We start from the raw sequence: 17,913 nt of genomic DNA on the forward strand, positions 1-17,913 counted from the left end.
TATAATGCATAAAAAAGAGAGTAGAGATAAGGAATAAAAAGGGAATAGGTTAAAAGGAAAGAGAGAAAAACAGCATAAATAACATAATGTAAAGATAGCAAGGGGGTTATAGAAAAGCAGACTCACAGAAAATAATAAGAAATGACATTTGAGAGTAGACACATATGTAAGGCAAGAGAAAGATGAAATGTTTACTTAGAGCAAAACAGCCTGAGCAGCCATACATATGTACAATTCAATAGCCCCTGAAGCCATAAAAGTATTGTATTTTAGACTGGGATAGCAATTTATCTCCATAGTGATTATCATGTATCATCAAGAAAAAAATAAATGTTCAGTATACTCTGTGTGCAAAGACAGGGAAATGTGTGATATGTTTTAGAAAAAGCACTATCAAAAATATGTATTTTAAGTTTTAGGACTTAAAGGTTAAATTCCTTGGAAAACTCACTATTCTAGAACACCTTCCCTATGCATTCAGAATAGCTAAGGTAGTATTGCACCTAGTAATTCTCTCTGTGTGTATTTTTTTGAATTTATGCAGAATCTTTTTGAATGAATAACATTATGGTGAAGGTGGTTTTCATTATTCAGTAAGCATTCAAATATTTATTTTGTGATAGGTGCTGAAGGAAGACATAAATAAGATTAGACAGTTCATTATTTCAATGAATTTATGATCTAGTTGGAGATTTTAAGGCATGTGAACAAATAATTATTATACAGGGAAGTATATTACAAATATAATAAGGGAATCACAAAAAATAATTTAGGCATTAAGGAAAATAATTCTGGTAGGCATGAGAAGAGACAGTTTCATGAGAGGTAATATTTCAGTGGGTCCTTGAAGAATAACTATGATATCAACAGGCAGAGATGATAGGTTACAGAATTCCAGGCATGAAGAAGTCTGAGACAAGGAGAACTCATGTGGTGTAAAATCAACATTTAGGGTTTAGCTCACTTTAGTCTCAAGTACAGGAGATGTGTAGGAAAGTAATCAGTGATAAACTGAAGTGATTTTTTATCAGAGCATGAAAAACCTGGTACAGCATGAGAGAAAGTTTGACCTATATTTGGAAAACAACAAGACTTAGGAACAGGGAACTCACGTTTTGTAAACAATGGGTTACATGGTGAAGATATCAAAGGTATAAAGCTCAGTTAGTAAATGAAAATTAAGTAAGTCCCAGAGTCATATAACATGGTGTCAGAGGCAGTGGGATGGAAATAGTTTAGTTACTCATAGTATCTCCCTCAAGAAAACTGTGCTCCCATACTGTAATGTCATGCACAAAAGCTTTCCAGAAGAATACTACTGTGAACAGCTTTTAAGTTTCTGATTACACAGTATAGAGAATACTCTATTTATTCCATAACAAATAAAAGCAAAATAGTCACAGAAAATCAAGGTAAAGCATTTACAATATTACAACTTATATTCACAACAGCTTATCATTAAAACGGCCACATAATTTTCACCAAAGTGGTCACAATATTTAGAACAAAGAACAATCATCTCAAAGTACAATAGTCAAAGTCTTCCACTCATGGGGCAAAGTCTTAAGTTAACTCAATCAGTATCACAATATAGTCTCAAAATACAATAGTCAAATTCTTCCATTCATAGGCACTCTTAAGTTAACTCCATCAGTCACTTATTCAGCAAATTCTTCCATGCATGGGACAAAGTCTTGATTAACTCAATCAGTCACTTATTCATCAATCAATTATTAAGTATCATACACAAAACCCTTCAATCCTAGGTCACTAGTAAACTACAATTTCATCAGTACTCAGTACCCATGGAGAGGTCTGTTCATCTTGACTTGGGGCTGGTTCTCAGTTTTCCTTGATCCCCTTCTATGGTCCCAGATTCTACCTGGATTTACCAGACTGTCACCTGGGTTCAATGGCAGACAGGTCCCAGTTCCTTGTCCAGCTCTCTGAGTATGTTCTGCTCCACACTGAAGTTCACAGGGTCTGATCCATGTCAGATCTTTCACAATTTCTGCTCCAGGGAATTCAAGATTCAACCAAGCTGCAAACAAAGTTTCAGCATCCCAGTCATGCTTCCTCAGTCACCTGGGCTCCTGGCTGCGGGCTCTCCACCACCACAGGCTCTCAGGAGATTCTGGCTCAGTTCTACATTCTCTCTTCTGTAGCTGCTCTGCCACCAGATTCTGGTCCCAAGAAATTCTGACTGTGCCTCTCTGGGCTTTTCTTATATACACACAGCATTATCTTCCTGTTTCAGCCAACCCCTTCCTATTACATCAGGAGACAGGAGTTCATACCTTCTGTTTCCCCAACAGAGGCTTGATCAGTTACTAAGTGCTAAGTACCTGCTACCTTTGCCAACACAAAGGGATCTTCAAATTCAAATTTCATTACCATTACCCATACTACTCTCAGTTTTTTCTTCTCAAAAAATCAAAAAATTTTATAGGCACTATGATGTAATGAAAAGACTGTTCAAATATATAACCTTTCATGATCTCAATCACTTTTCCATTGCAGAAAAAAAGTCTAAGATTAGATGTTTATCAATTCATCATTTATCATTTACTATGAGAAGTGCTAACAGAGATATAAGGTGAATTAAGACAATTAATAAAATAAATTAATTATTTCCTCATGAATCTTATAAGTTAACAGGTAAGATAAGAAATATGTCATAGTTACAATGCAAAAACACGAATATAGCCAATTCATCATTAGGATACATAATGCTTTGGGAGCTTGAGGGGATATCTATCTATCTGTCTATCCATCTCTCTTCCTAATAAAAAGGAAATGTGATTCCTTCTGTATTCTACCCTCTTGAGACATCTGGAGTATTGGTTTCAACTTAAGACAGTATATTTTAGGAAACATTGATAATTTGAAGGAAATACAGAGTAAGGTCAAAAGGATGGTGAAGGATTCTGTAAGCTCTTTATATATAGTGAAACTTGGGCCTAGTTATGCACTTCACAAATGTTCTAAGAATTTCCAAAGTTTCTGAAATGTATCAGAATTTGGCTATTTGTAAAATCTGCCTCTCTTATCCTCTCAAGAAGTTTGGCCAATGTAGAAATTACCATTTTGCTCATATTATATATCAAAATGATTGACATATTTAGAATAGAAGCAGAAACACTAATTAAATCCCTTAGAGATTTTTTACAATAATCAGTGAGTTGCCGATGTAAATATTTTAGAGTGAAAAGAAGCTTAGAACCTCTCCACTCAAAAAGATTCTCATTCAGATTTTTTACTTACTACGATATTGATTTTTTTTAATTTCTTTGATTTTCAATGACCTGGATAGACACAAAATTCCTAGTATTGGCAGAACAATTGGATCCAGTCAATCAACAAGGAGCCTAGCACAGTTAATACAAAGAAAAAAATGAAATAACCCTTACTGCCAATTGAAATCATGTTGAACTTCATGTTTAATAGTATCACTTCTATGATTCTAAGTTCCATTTAGTAAAACATATAGTTCTGCTGAGCTCTTTACCTCTGTAAACTCACAATATTACTTACTGACCAAGGAAATTGGGATTGACATATACTTATATATACTTGGCTTAGCAAAACATCACATTTATTAGAAAATCAACTCAAGAAAGTTTTCAGATAACAGTAGAGGAATATCATCCTCATTTAGTAAGGGCTATACCCAAACTTCTCTGTCTACTAAAATGAATATTGAAATTGGGATTTATTTGATAATGCAACTATTTTTCCAGCTAAAGTATACTGCTCAGCATAGATTTTAACAAAAAGAAAATGGGTAATAGGCACATATTAGTAAAAAAAAAAATGGAACATTTTGCCTGTGTTAAATTTATTGTTCATTTTTAGTTGAAAGATTTTCAAGGTAATGTCAATAACTTAAACATCCCCAATATGATTATATTACTGGCTTTCTTGCAGATACTTTTAAAATTCTTAACCAATTTGTCTATTCATCTTTGAATGATTCCCTCCTATTGGGGCACCAGTTACTCAGTAATCATATTCTTTCTTGCCTTCCAGAAAATAGAAATGAGCTAGAGGCATTAGCATTAAATCCATTTTATGATGACTTTTAAACTGCTTATTTTGATACTAACTTGAATCACAGTACAATTTAACATGTCTCTTAATTAACTTGAAGACATTGTTAAGTCACGGAAGAAACGTTAATTTTTAGTTATGCTACTATTTATAACCACATAAAAATAATCAGGGTATCCATGAAACCATTTTCTAGAAATATATGATATTCTTAATTTGAGAATCCCCTAAAATTTATATGTAAAGTATCTATTCTATGATATACTTGGTTATCAAATTTCTAATCCTCAAAAATATATGAAGGTTCTCTCAGCACCATTATTGAGAGTTTGCAATTTTGAAAATCTAATTTCATGATTTGAAGATCCCAAGACAATATTTACTGTGTACTTGAAGACTCAAAGAAATTTAATCTCTTTCAAGTTTTTAGGATTTATTTTTCTTCTTGGTGGTCAATGATTAACTGTCCCTAAAACTTCCCAAGTTCAATTTCATTTTCTCAATTGTGTTAGCAGTTTGCTAAAGAACAGAAAACTAAATAATTCTTTCAGTTAGCTGAGAATACCAACATCTCATGTAAGGTACCACTCAGTCATGGTTTGTCACTTCAACTTCTACAATCGATTGGTTAAACAAGACTAAAAACAACAAGAATACATAGGTTAGGGGCGGCTAGGTGGCGCAGTGAGTAAAGCACTGGCCCTGGAGTCGGGAGGACCCGAGTTCGGTTCCAGCCTGAGACACTTAACACCCACACAAAAATACTAGCCGTGTAACCTTGGGCAAATTACTTAACCCCAAAATTGCCCTCCAAAAGGCAAAAAAAAAAAAAAAGAATACATAGGTTCAAAACTTATTGGATAAAAACTAGCTGCAATTTGATATAGATAATAAATTAGTTCACAGAGAATAGGAATCACTTAAGAAAAAAATGTTTTCTATTTGAATAACTAACCTATCTTTCTCTAACCTAGCCAGCAATCTTAATAGCTATTTTGTACAACTAAACTAATGACCCAAGAGTTAAGGTTCTTGAGCATTTTTTAAATAAATAAATTCACTATCTCTGACTTAACATGATTAGGTCTCAACAATGTGGATAAATGGTAATTCTTACAATAATTTCATCCAAAATTATTCTTTAATTCACCTGAATTATTTAAATGATTATTTCAAATCTTGACCACTTTTTTTTGATGGTCTGTCTGACATTAATTAAAGCAAGTTTAACAAAATGTGTTTTTCCCCTCTTGTGTATTATGAAAGTAGCAACACAACTATTAGTATTAGGCTTACTAGTAATTTTAAATAATGCTTAACAATATATGCTTTCAATATCCTTGAAACTTAGGTAAGCAGTTCTGTTCTCCCCTCAGATCAGATGGTTTGTCTCTAGTGTATTACCTCCAACACTGTGGGATAATGGAATTGAAGCATTCCTCTTGGTTTCTTTATTTCAGAAGAAAGAAATACATGCATATTACTGTGGCCTAAAATGCACTAGACCTAAGAGTTAATGCAAATGTTAACATGGACCCTTTATTTGGGGATGTTTATTAGCAATTCTCAGTGACTGGGGTCTGTGAAGTAGGATGGGAAAAATGCATTTCAATATAATTAGTTTCCTTTATAATGATGTATTTTTCATTTTATGCATTTGAAATCATTATTCAGAGAAGCAGTTCAATGGTAGATTATCAGAAGTATCCATTACCAAAATAATTAAGGGCCTCCATTTTAGATTACCGCATCTTTCTTTATCATCCTTAAATTTTATGTGATTGTCTAAGCATTTAGGTGCCACAAGAAGATTCTATAACATTAACAATCAGTGTATTGTTTTATTGTTGTTGATTATGTAAATGCTTCTAGGACAGTGTTTAGAATCTGCCCATGAATTGTATTTGTATTAATGGACATGTTTGTGAGTTTTTATGCATACATGAAGATTAGTGGAAAATTCATGTTATTAAATGTTACAAATTTATATTTCTAGTGTACAAGTTTTTAGATGCCAGGAAAAATAAAAGGATTTGGATGTGGTTGTTTTTCACTTTTTCACTTTCTGTCTGTCCACCAAAAATCAGTACTTGGCATTAGAATACATAACAGCTTTGTTCTTTTAGGGACATCATTAATTGGAGGTATTTAATTCAATATATCTTAAACCACAGTTGAGTTTTCAGGAAAGGTGATATTTAAAGTCCCCAAACTAAAAAATAATTCTGTTTTAATTCATTTTAGATAACACTGCTAGAATTTTAACAAGAAAAAATGGATTCAGTCGGCATGAAATCAGTAGTTATCTCCTGCCGGTGGTGATCTCCGACAATGATTACCCAATCCAAAGCAGTACTGGTACGCTCACTATTCGAGTTTGTGCTTGTGACAGTCAAGGAAACATGCAGTCCTGCAGTGCTGAGGCTTTGCTACTTCCTGCTGGCCTGAGCACGGGAGCTCTTATAGCCATTCTCCTCTGCATCATCATTTTGCTAGGTAAGTTTTGTTATTGCAGACAAAGGTAGTTGTTTCATTTTGCTTTGTTTTCTGAATTATGGATTTGTATATTATTTATTTACTTTGCTTTTTGTAGTGGGGAAGGCAGGGCATTTGGGGTTGTGACTTGCTAAGGTCACATGGCTAGTACGTGCGAAGTGTCTGAAGCTGGATTTGAACTCAGGTCCTCCTGACTGCAGGGCCGGTGCTCTATTCACTGTACCACCTAGCCACCCCATTTGTATACTTATTGAGAGGGAACTTTTGTTTGTAAATGGGTTTACTTTTCCTCAAATATCTTAAAGGACATTCACAGAGTCAGCAATGTGTTATAGAAAGAACAGTAGCTCCAAGATTCTTATGAGGATCGAATGAAATAATGATTATAAAGCCTTTTACAAACCTTGAAGGGCTGTATTAATACTAGCTATTATTGCTGTTACTGTTTTATATTATTTGGAGTAAGAATAAACTTCATTTCAAATCCTCCCCATATTTCTCACCACCCCCGTCACCTTTGGCAAGATACCTATAAAACATTGGTCTTCAGTTTTCTTAGCAGGAAAATAAGGAAGTTGGACTTATTTTATAAGAAGTTGGTCTTCTAAGGTCCTTTTCATTCTAATGCTATGATTTTATAACAGTTGGGTGTCTAAGGCACCTTTCTATACTGTATCTTGGGCTTTTTGTGCAACTATAATACAAAGAAAAGTCAGAATATGGTCATTAGACCTCAATAAATATCCTCTTTTGATTTTTCATGCCCCCCCTTTTTTTGTATAAACAAATAAGCTAAGAATGCCAAGTTAGAACTTGGAAAATTTGTATTAAAAATATGAATTTTTCCTCCTACTATAGATAAAATTACCATCCTCAATATGATGTGTAGGGCAGTTGCTGTTTGTAGAATTGACTACGATTCAGTGACAAACCTTTTCTCAGTCTTCATTGGATATGAAAAAAAATAAGAAGACTTCATAGGATGAGCATATAAAAGTATCATTTCAGTTTACCTAAGAATGATAAAGTCATAGGTCTTTTCCATCTGAAATGTATAACTTTTCATCCAGTGACCTGTTACCCAGGCAGAATTGGCATACTCAGTTAAGCCATTCACATCCTCCAAGGTGGATAACCTTGGCAAAGTTAAGTAATTATTTAAAAAGATAAGAGGCAAATTTAATTTCTTTGCCCAGGAATGCCAACCATGTTATGTTGCTGCCTGAATCTGAAAGATTATTTTGAAAGAATATCATGTTTGTGATGGTTGGTTGGCAAGATGAAAAAGAAATGGTATATTCTTCAAGAATTCAGAAATATTTGAATTTAAAAATGTTTTACTATGAATTTATCTGTCTTCCCTTGCAAGAATATTGATGTTTTAGAAAACACTTCTCTGTACTTACACACACACACACACATACACAAACACACACAACTCAACCACACCCATATGCAAATACACATACTAGTCCTTTGATCCTTGTGAAGCATGATGCAAATTGGTATGGAAGCTTGACCTTGGAATCAGGATGCATACTATCTTAGTGACTGAGGGTAAATTTCTAAATCCCTCAATGTTCCAGGCAACTTCAAAGACTAAAAGATATAAACATTCCTGGTGGAAGGAATTCCCACATAGACAGTTCCTCAAAGTGATGAAATTCAAAGCCTAGACCAAACAACAAACAAACAAGAAAAATCCTGCCCAAAATACATACTTCTATATGCCCATGGACCCTTAGTAACAGATGAGGCTTATTAAGTTAGTCTACCATAGTCATAGGTAAGCTCACAAGAACCAGAGATTATACAGGTTAATGAATGAAGAATAATGCCTGAGGGCATCAAACTCAGTAATCCGTATCACAATATTCCTGTACTGTCTCTTATCTTCTTATTTTTGACCTGCTATTTTGTATATGTATTCTAATTTAGATAAACAACCTTATGCTAGTTCTAATGAGCAAGCTTATTTCTTGTGCTTCAGGGCACTGACTGATCCCCTGGCTCCCATGCCTTCTGGCTTTTCATTTATGGACATTCTTTATTTTATTCTGCCTCTGCTCCTCTGGATTGTCTAGATATTGTTCTTTCCACATACCTTGCAGCTGATATGTATATGTTTATATGTGTTTATCTTGGTGCATATACATATACCTATGCACATACATACAAACACACACATATATACATATACAAGGATATGTGTATATACACACATATGTATATATATACATATATATATCTTCTAACCTTATTATTACCTACATATTTGTATATATATTCATCTATCTATATCAATCTAGATCTAGTTCCACAGCCAGCCAGCTATCTAGCAATCATAGACCTTATAATATCCTTATTATATTTCATCTTATTTAATTAAACCCAATGCTGTAACCTGGCAAGATGCATTTGAATCATGACTCTATAATCTGATACATTAATTTTACTTACCTGCTTTTTGTCACCTAAAGATTTAATGAACATACCATTGTCCAAATCATTGATAAAAGAATAAACAATAGAGAATAAAATACAGAACCTAGGTATTACAGAGTAGACTTACTCTCAATTTGACACTGAACCATTAACAGATTTTAATCTAATTAGACAGGTAATCAACTAGACATAGTATATCTATATTCAGACATCATGGAGGGTTATACAAATATATACATACATGTAGAAACAAATGCATATGCATACATGTAAATATATGTAGATATCACCTATGTCTGTGCAGCATAAATAAAGAGGAATAAATAGTAGCAGGTATAGATGGCTCAGAGGATAGAGTACTGGAGGCAGGAAGATCTGGATTCTAATTTGTCTTCAGACACTTAATAGCAGTATGACTAAGCAAGTAGCAACTTCTATTTGCCTCAGTCTCCTGATGTGTGAAATGAGGATAATAACAGCATCCACTTCACATAGCAAATGATATAATAATTGTAAAGTTCTTAGCACAGTGCCTGACACATACTTGAGCTATAGCTATGCTTATTCCTTTTCATCTTCACACACTAGACACTGAAAGAACTTATGTTCCTCTATTTGTGATATAATTCAATACTCAAGAATTCAAATAGCTATATTTTATTATATAAAATATCATATGTGCAAATATGCATGAATGAATATGCTTTGCATATTTAAGATGTACAAGCTTCTCTGATATGTCATGATTTCATAAAGATTCTGGGTTCTTGTGATAACTGAGTTCTGGTATCCCCCTATAAACTGGAAAGCTTTAGAGTCACAGTAGATGTTACCTCCATCAACATAGAGCACTGACCTTCTCTAATTTAATAGGTGATGTTCAGAAGTTATTATTCTATGACTAAAATATTCTCTACCCTATGGTGATGTGTGCCCTTCCCATTATCTGGACTGTTCCTCAAAGAATAAACCTAAAGGCCATTATCATACAATTACTCAAGAACAATACATTTTGGTAGGATCATCCAGGGCTTCTGTTTCACAAGAACCCAGAGAGGTCTCTATGCCATGATAAGGCATCAGTGCAGGAATTTAAAAGATCTTAGATACACGAAGCCTGTGTATATGTGTATGTATACTTGCATTACATTGGCAGTCTCATCAGTATAGACTATATAGATCGCAACTCATCCATCTTTTTCAACTGTTCAACTCGTGCCCCTGTCTTTCTAAACATACTTAATAAAGGAATGCTGGAAGCCTTTCTCTACTTCAGCACTTAAGTTTCTACTATGTGCCTGGTACAAGAATTAGGAAGTTGGAATACAAAGCAGTCATTTACATCAAAGAATTAAATTCTATTGAAGAAGGCATGTACCTATATTCAACATATGAAATAAATATGAGGTGATTTGACCTGGGGCCATCAGGAAAAGCTTCTTGTAGAAAATGGCACTGAAACTGAGTTTTGGAAAAATAAAATAAAAAGTAGCTATTCTCAGAGGTGGAGGTGAGGAGGGAGCACATTCCTTTTTTTTTTGCCTTTTTTTTGGAGTGGGGAAAGGCAGGGTAATTGGGGTTAAGTGACTTGCCCAAGGTCACATGGCTAGTAAGTGTAAAGTGTCTGAGGCTAGATTTGAAGTCAGGTCCTCTTGACTCCAGGGCCGGTGCTCTATTCACTTGAGCTACCTAGCCACCCCAAGGGAGCACATTCTTGATGCAGAGAATGGTCTGTGCAAAAATATGGAGAAGAGGAGTGAAATAACATAGATACGGAATCATCAGAGGTCAGGAACCTGTAACATACAATGTGTTGAGAAGAATAACTTGTCGTAAGCCAGGAAAGGCAGGTGGCAGCCAGGATTTGAAGGTCTTTAAATGTCAAATAGAGGAGTTCATATTTGATCTTAATGTTAATACAGGGTCATTCGAGTTAATTGATGAGTGGTGTGGCATGGCCATGTGCTTTAGGAAAATCAATGCTTATATTAAAATTTTTTAGCTACTGATGGAACACTCAAGCTGTCCATCTTTAATTTCTGACTCTTACTACATAATAAACTCATAAACTTTTCCAGTTATGCATATCTTTGGTACTATGTTTTAATCTCTGTTAATAGGCATAGGGATAGGGAACAAACCTATGACTTCATTATTTTAAGGAACTCCCAGGTGAGGAAATCCACTCTAACGAAAGAGGTGATCATCTTGGAGGGGGAGGGGGGGGAAATGTATAGTTTTAAAGAATAGTCTAGGGCACCAAAAGGTTAATTGACTTAGAGTCAATCTGTATGTATCACACACACACACACACACACATACACACACACATCTAAGTATTTCTTTTTTATATGCTATGCCACCCTACCAAATTTGTATATTAGAAAAATATACATATAGAAATGAATTCACTCAGAAAGAACACTCTGTGTCACTTAATAGATGGTCCAATAGATATTATAGAGAGATAAAATATGTCTGTGTGATCACAAATTTGAAAGCACTATTTTCTGTCTCTTAATAGTAGCACTATCATGACTGTAAGGAAAGTACAAGGTTTATTACTTTGCTTTGTTTCATTTTTTTGTTCTGTTCATGAGATAAGGTTAGGCACTCCTCTATCCTCCCAAAAGAAATTATGCTAATTTTCATGTAAACTATTTATTTATAATTCTATATTTAGTTTTAATTATATATATATAGTCTAAGCTATAGCACAAAGTTTACTGTTTTGACTCTTTTAACATAGTACAAGTACCATAGTTCACTGTATAAATAACTAAAGGGTAAATTACTCATCCCAGGCACAGTATGATTTAATCTATAAAAAGAATTTAGTTATCAAGTCTAATTTAGATTTTCAATAGCTTAAGAAATTAGAACATCCTAAATTTAAATGTGTAGTTTTTGTATCCTAAATACTTTTCTGGTGTATGAGGGAGGGCAAAATTAACACACACACACACACACACACACACACACACACACACACACACACACCTTGAAAGAATCTAAAAAGGAGATATGAATATTTTTAAATGTACTGCATATACTAGTAATTTTTGAGCACTGGATTATTTTAAGTGATAGAGGGAAAAATAGATGACTTTTACACTTAATGTTACTCTGCAAAAATAATAAAACAATTATGTGATAGTGCAGTGGTTAAGAATTTCCTTACTAACAGCTCTCTACACTGATTAAATCATAGTGTGTTTAAAAAAAACATATATATGTATATATACAATTGTTACCTCTATATAGATATAATCCATTGTTGTGTGTGCATATATATAAATATACAAATATGTGATAACTTTACATTTGAAATGATATTATATAATCACCACTCATCTTTAATTAATTAATAAATCCCTTCAAGTGAGGATTTCCATCCCCTCTAGCAATGAAACATTTGTCTATAATCATTATTAGTAAAATGTATATAATATAATTTTAGGTCTCTCCTCTAATAAAAAATTTATTCAAATATGGCTTTCTAAACTGCCTAAAAATAAAGATATTTTATTTTAAATTTAGAAAACAGATTGTTTATTGCTTTTTGATATATATGTAATTGTATCTCAATATTTTATCCAAAGGTAACCATGATTATTCTTATTGTTGTTTTTATTATTAATTTTAATTTTATAGTGAAAAAACCAATGATGATTTTACATGAAACAGTGAGACAAGTACGATTTTCTGAATATTCCTAGGGAAAATAGTGGAAACATAATTCAACAATGATGGAATATTTATTTTCCTTTAAATCATGACCGTTTTACTTTAATTTAGCTCAATTACTTTAAATAGATATTAATGAGGGAAAAAATTCCACAAAGTATCGCTGAAGGACAAAATTAATCTTAAATTCTCAATTGACTAGGAAAAGTCAGGAAACCCAAAGATTTGACTTCTTTCCGAGTCAATTTTTATGCACTCTCACTAAACAAGATCTATTCTTTATTTCCCTCTCATTTTCCCCAGTTATAGTTGTGCTATTTGCAGCTCTAAAAAGACAGCGAAAGAAAGAGCCTCTCATCTTGTCTAAAGAAGACATCAGAGACAACATTGTGAGTTATAATGATGAAGGAGGTGGAGAGGAAGACACCCAGGCATTTGATATTGGTACTCTGAGGAATCCTGCAGTTATAGAAGACAAGAAGCTACGACGAGACATTATTCCCGAAACGTTGTTTATCCCACGGAGGACTCCTTCAGCTCCAGATAACACAGATGTCAGAGATTTCATTAATGAGAGGCTAAAAGAGCATGATATTGATCCCACTGCTCCACCATACGACTCACTTGCAACCTATGCCTATGAAGGAAATGATTCTATAGCCGAATCTTTGAGTTCACTAGAATCAGGTACTACTGATGGAGACCAAAACTATGATTACCTCCGAGAATGGGGCCCTCGGTTTAATAAGTTAGCCGAAATGTATGGCGGTGGGGAAAGTGACAAAGACTCTTAACCTAGGATACATTTTCTGTTCTCTCAAGAAGAAATCTTTTTCCAGACACCACCTCTGCTCCTTTACAATATTTGACATTCAGGAGAATTTTCCTGCCACTCAGCACAATATTTTTTTCCCTTTTCCTTTTTAATTTGTTCATTAATTTGATTAATTCTTTCTTGTAGGATGTCACATGGAGTATATACAGCATTTTATTTAATCACTTCCAAGAGCCAAAGCTATGGAAATTCAGTGTTGTCCATTTAGTAAATAAAAGATACTTTCAGAAACTCGAACAGGATAAGACTCCCTTAAGCAACTATACAAACCGCTTCTGTTAGGTACCTGTCCTGCCCTTGCAAGTGCAGCTTTTAAGGAGGTGAAGAAGAATTTTTTTAAATATATATATATATATATATACATACACACACACACACACACACACACACATATATATATCCTGTTCTGTACATTAAAATTCCAAAAAATGTACACTTGGTGTTAGTGTGATATGCAGCCAGTATAAAAAAACTTTGTGCAACTTCATTTCATCAAATTCTATCTGCTAATGTTTTATATTTATATTTTTGTATTTATTTTTAAGAAATAAATCAGTTTTTACAACTACTTTGCCTCCAATTTCTTTTGTTTCATGAGGAAGAATATGTTCACAAAATGCTTGCTATGACACTATGAATGAGTTCCAATGAGAATAAAATCTTTAATTCCATAAATTGATAATTATTGATGAAACCAGCATGATTCCAGGTAAGGAAAAAAAATCTCTTCCTTACCTCTTTTAATAATCAATGTATAAATCTTTTTATAAGTTAATGAGTAGTCATTCATAGACCTCTCCAAAGCATGCTTATCTTCATTTTTACATTTAGCAAAAAAGCATACATATCTTATTTTTTGAAAAATGCATAGTGTACATAGTGAGTTTTGTTTGTTTCTGCCCTACTAATGATACCAAGAAATAGCCTTGGTGTAGAAAGCATAATCCTCCCTATTTTCTTTTGATGTACACTATATAGGCCTATTGTTATTAATCATTTTTTTTAAGTCAGGTATAATTTACAGGGGTTTAAGATTAAAGTAACCTTTTAATGGAAAATATCCCTAGATCCTACAGTGACATTGTGAAAATTTCAAATATTGGCAATAATAATAATGTTGCATGTTTTGTTAATACACTATTGAAATTATCTTTTTTTCTTCAGAAATGCATTATATGCCTGTTAGTAGAAGTCTTTTCTTTTTTCCTCTGTGACTGATTCAGTTCAAAGCACTTGAGCGAATACAGCCCATTTGTCCTACAAAGTTCCTGTCATCCATCAATTTTAGCTATAACTAACTTATCCCATGTTTACCCTGGCTCCACAAAATACTTTGTTTTTAAATTAAGCACTTTTTTGGAACTGGTTGGGAAGCCTCATCCCCTACTGAGTGAGTATATTGTAAACAATGAATACATTTCACCTCATCTCCAAATTGTGAAAATGCTGTGCCTTTGGGGTGAGACAGAAAATGTAATATTGACATATCCTTAATGTGGACTTAATTATTGCATTTATTTTGAAAGATATTTTCCTACTTTAAAGGTTAAAAATGTCCAGATGTTTGCAGCTCAAAATAGTTGTGAATGCATAATAACCATCTGATTATAAAAGAAATATAGCCACTATTGGCACTTATGATCACAGTCAACTTCTAGACACTATGTAGCTCAGCAAGTTGTATAATAAGAGGTAACTTGGCACGCTTCCTAAGTTCCAAAAGCCCATTCCTGGTTATTCTAAGTGGAGCAGATCACAGAATACAAAACAAAAACTGATCTATTTATATAGAAGAAAGCAAACCATGGTGGCCAGGTAGCACAGAGAGTAAGAGCACTGGCTCCAGTGTCGGGATGACCTGGGGATCAAATCCGGGCTCAGATACTTAGCACCACACCCAGAAATAACTAGCCGTGTAACCTTGAACAAGTTACTTAACCCAGATTGCTTTAAAAAAAAAAAAAGAAAAGCAAACCTCTGAATGAGGCACGTTTAATCTGAAATTCATTGTTAAAAGAAATTTAAAAATACAGAATATCACATTAGGACTCAGTGTTTTAAGAATCTTCCCTAAGTTTTGAGATGTTTTGCTTTAAAATTATATTTTATGTTAATATTCATTAATATTAGTGATAATAGTTTATATTAGTGACTTTTGGCATGATGGTTAAGAGAACCAGTATCAAAGCCAAAAAGATTTGGCTTCATGTCTAGTCTCTGACACATATTTGTTACATGACCCTGTGCAAGCCGCTTACCTCAGTGTTCTAGACCTATTTCTAAGGCTAGAAACTACAGAAAACATACCAGCCTATATTGGAAAAGGGAGTTTTCTCATCTCTGAATCTCTTATATCAGTGCAATTATACATCTAGCTCATTTCAATCCTTTTTTTTTCCCCAATGGGCCACAGCTTTCAAACTGAAATATTCTACATTTGTTATTTCACCTTCATTAAATCTAAAAAGATTGTACTATACAGAAATGAAAATAATCCATTACAAATTTCAGAGAGGTAAACTTCAAGTTTGGAGATCAAATATTCACCATGATTAGAGGAAAGGACAGTCACAAAAATAAATCATCTCTTAACTCATCCAATTTCTAAGCTAAAGAAAGAAAAATATATCTGTTTTGAACCAGATAAGTGCATCCTAATATTAGGAAATGATCAAGATGATAAGGTAAACAAGCAAAATTCTTGGGAATCTAGTTACAGTGGGGACTTTCTTTAAAAAAAATTATCCATATTTTCTTTAGCTCCTAAAAACATTTCTGGCCTCATAGTCCCTTTCTCCCCTCAGTCCCCAGCTATACCATTCTTTCCCAAGTGAACTACTGTCTAATTTCCAAAGTGATTCCACTATCTGCCACCTCTTGCATTTACATAGGTCATTTGCCTTGCCTGAAATGTTTTCTCTCATTGATATATGAAATAATGATATTTTTTTCATCTAAGTTCAGCTTAGGAGCCACCTCTGACAGCAGACCTTTTCCCACAGCTGAAAGTGTCCTCTTCCCTTTCATTTATTATTCCCTAGAAAGCTTTGCCTAATGACTCATTTTCCCCCCTCTCACTCTACCATGTATTGACATACTGGCCCTATAACTCTCTTGGAGGGCAGACTATGTTAATTTTTGTCTCTGTATCCCAAGCTCCTAGCATAATGCCTTGCAAATAGTAATGACTTTTGTTTGGGTTTTTTTTTTACTTAATGGATTAAATTTTTGAGAGAATTGTTACAAAGCTGTTATTGATTCCATTCTCCTGAAATCGTCATGTAGGCCTTTGCTTGCTCAAGGAAGAAGTGTCTACAACCATGATATTGATAGGAAGTCTAATTAGTATTGCCTTAGTTTTAAAAAGAAACTATATTTGCCTTATTTCAGCACACTTATTAACACAGGTGATCCTGCTAGATTGGGAGTAGATATTACTTGTTTTCTCTTAAAATAATAGAAATTTACAGCAGGAAGAGACCTTAGAGATCAACCCCATGATTTTTGCCATGAGAATATTGATGCCTTTCTAGATGATCTGGATATGTTTGACACTGATGTTTTATACTATATCCCAAAAGTTATCATCTAGCCTTTCCCAAAGACCTTCATTGAAAAAGAACCCTCTCCCTCCCAAAAAAGCTAATTCCACTTTCAGATATCTCTAGAAGTTGGAAAAGGTATTTGTTTGTTTCTGTTTTTCCTCTTCATTTCATGTCTGTTTTCTTCTTTCCAAACTTCTACCTACTGCTCCTGGTTCTGGCCTATGGACTCAAGCATACAATTTTAATTATTTTTTTTCCCTGTGATTAGCCTGAAAACACTTGAAGATAGCAGCTATCTTGCCTCCCTTAAGTCTTTTCTTTTTCAAAATAAACATCAATTGTCTTATGCAGAGCTATTTACATGTTTCCCCATCTTGACTGGTCTCCGTGGATACACTACAGATTGTCGATAATATCTATCCCAATATGTGGAGCCCAGAAGTAACCACAGTTTTCCAGGTGTTTGACCAGGAGGTCAGAATACCGTAATCAGGTCCATACTCATTCACAGAGCATGCCTGTAAGAATTATCACTGCATACAATGCTGTGATTTTCTCTACAAGTGCAGATTTCAAACAGTGACATCTTCATATTCCTTTATCATGTTGTCTCTAAAGACCTCCATTGAGGATCTACCCAATGCATTAAAGGCTTTTTTCTTGGAATTTTAACATTGTAGATGGTCTCAGTATAGAACTAAGATTATCTAAACTATATGATGAATGCCTCCTTTTTGCATCATGCATTTCTTTGATAATGCATTTAAGGCTTCTTCTTGTGACCAAGTTATCATGGCTAATATGTCAATGCATACTTATAGCAGTCATGCATCAATCCATTTCACAATGTTTATT

The 17,913-nt window shown here is 33.8% G+C and overlaps 1 protein-coding gene across 2 annotated transcripts in view; it reads left to right on the top strand.

Moving 5' to 3' along the window:
• The window catches only part of LOC138171080 (cadherin-10), a 313,231-nt gene extending 299,184 nt beyond the window's left edge, over positions 1-14,047 (top strand). For both annotated transcript variants that reach the window (XM_069100488.1, XM_069100487.1), the window contains 2 exons: positions 6,295-6,546; positions 12,982-14,047. In XM_069100488.1, coding sequence (XP_068956589.1) covers positions 6,295-6,546; positions 12,982-13,472 — 743 coding nt within the window. In that variant the 3' untranslated portion in view covers positions 13,473-14,047. The remainder of the gene's footprint in view (positions 1-6,294; positions 6,547-12,981) is intronic.
• Positions 14,048-17,913: the final 3,866 nt, after the last annotated feature.

The sequence above is a fragment of the Petaurus breviceps genome, unplaced genomic scaffold (assembly GCF_028583685.1).
Source record: "Petaurus breviceps papuanus isolate PSGF00001 unplaced genomic scaffold, PetGlider_PUasm1.0 41, whole genome shotgun sequence".
Lineage (NCBI taxonomy): Eukaryota > Metazoa > Chordata > Mammalia > Diprotodontia > Petauridae > Petaurus > Petaurus breviceps.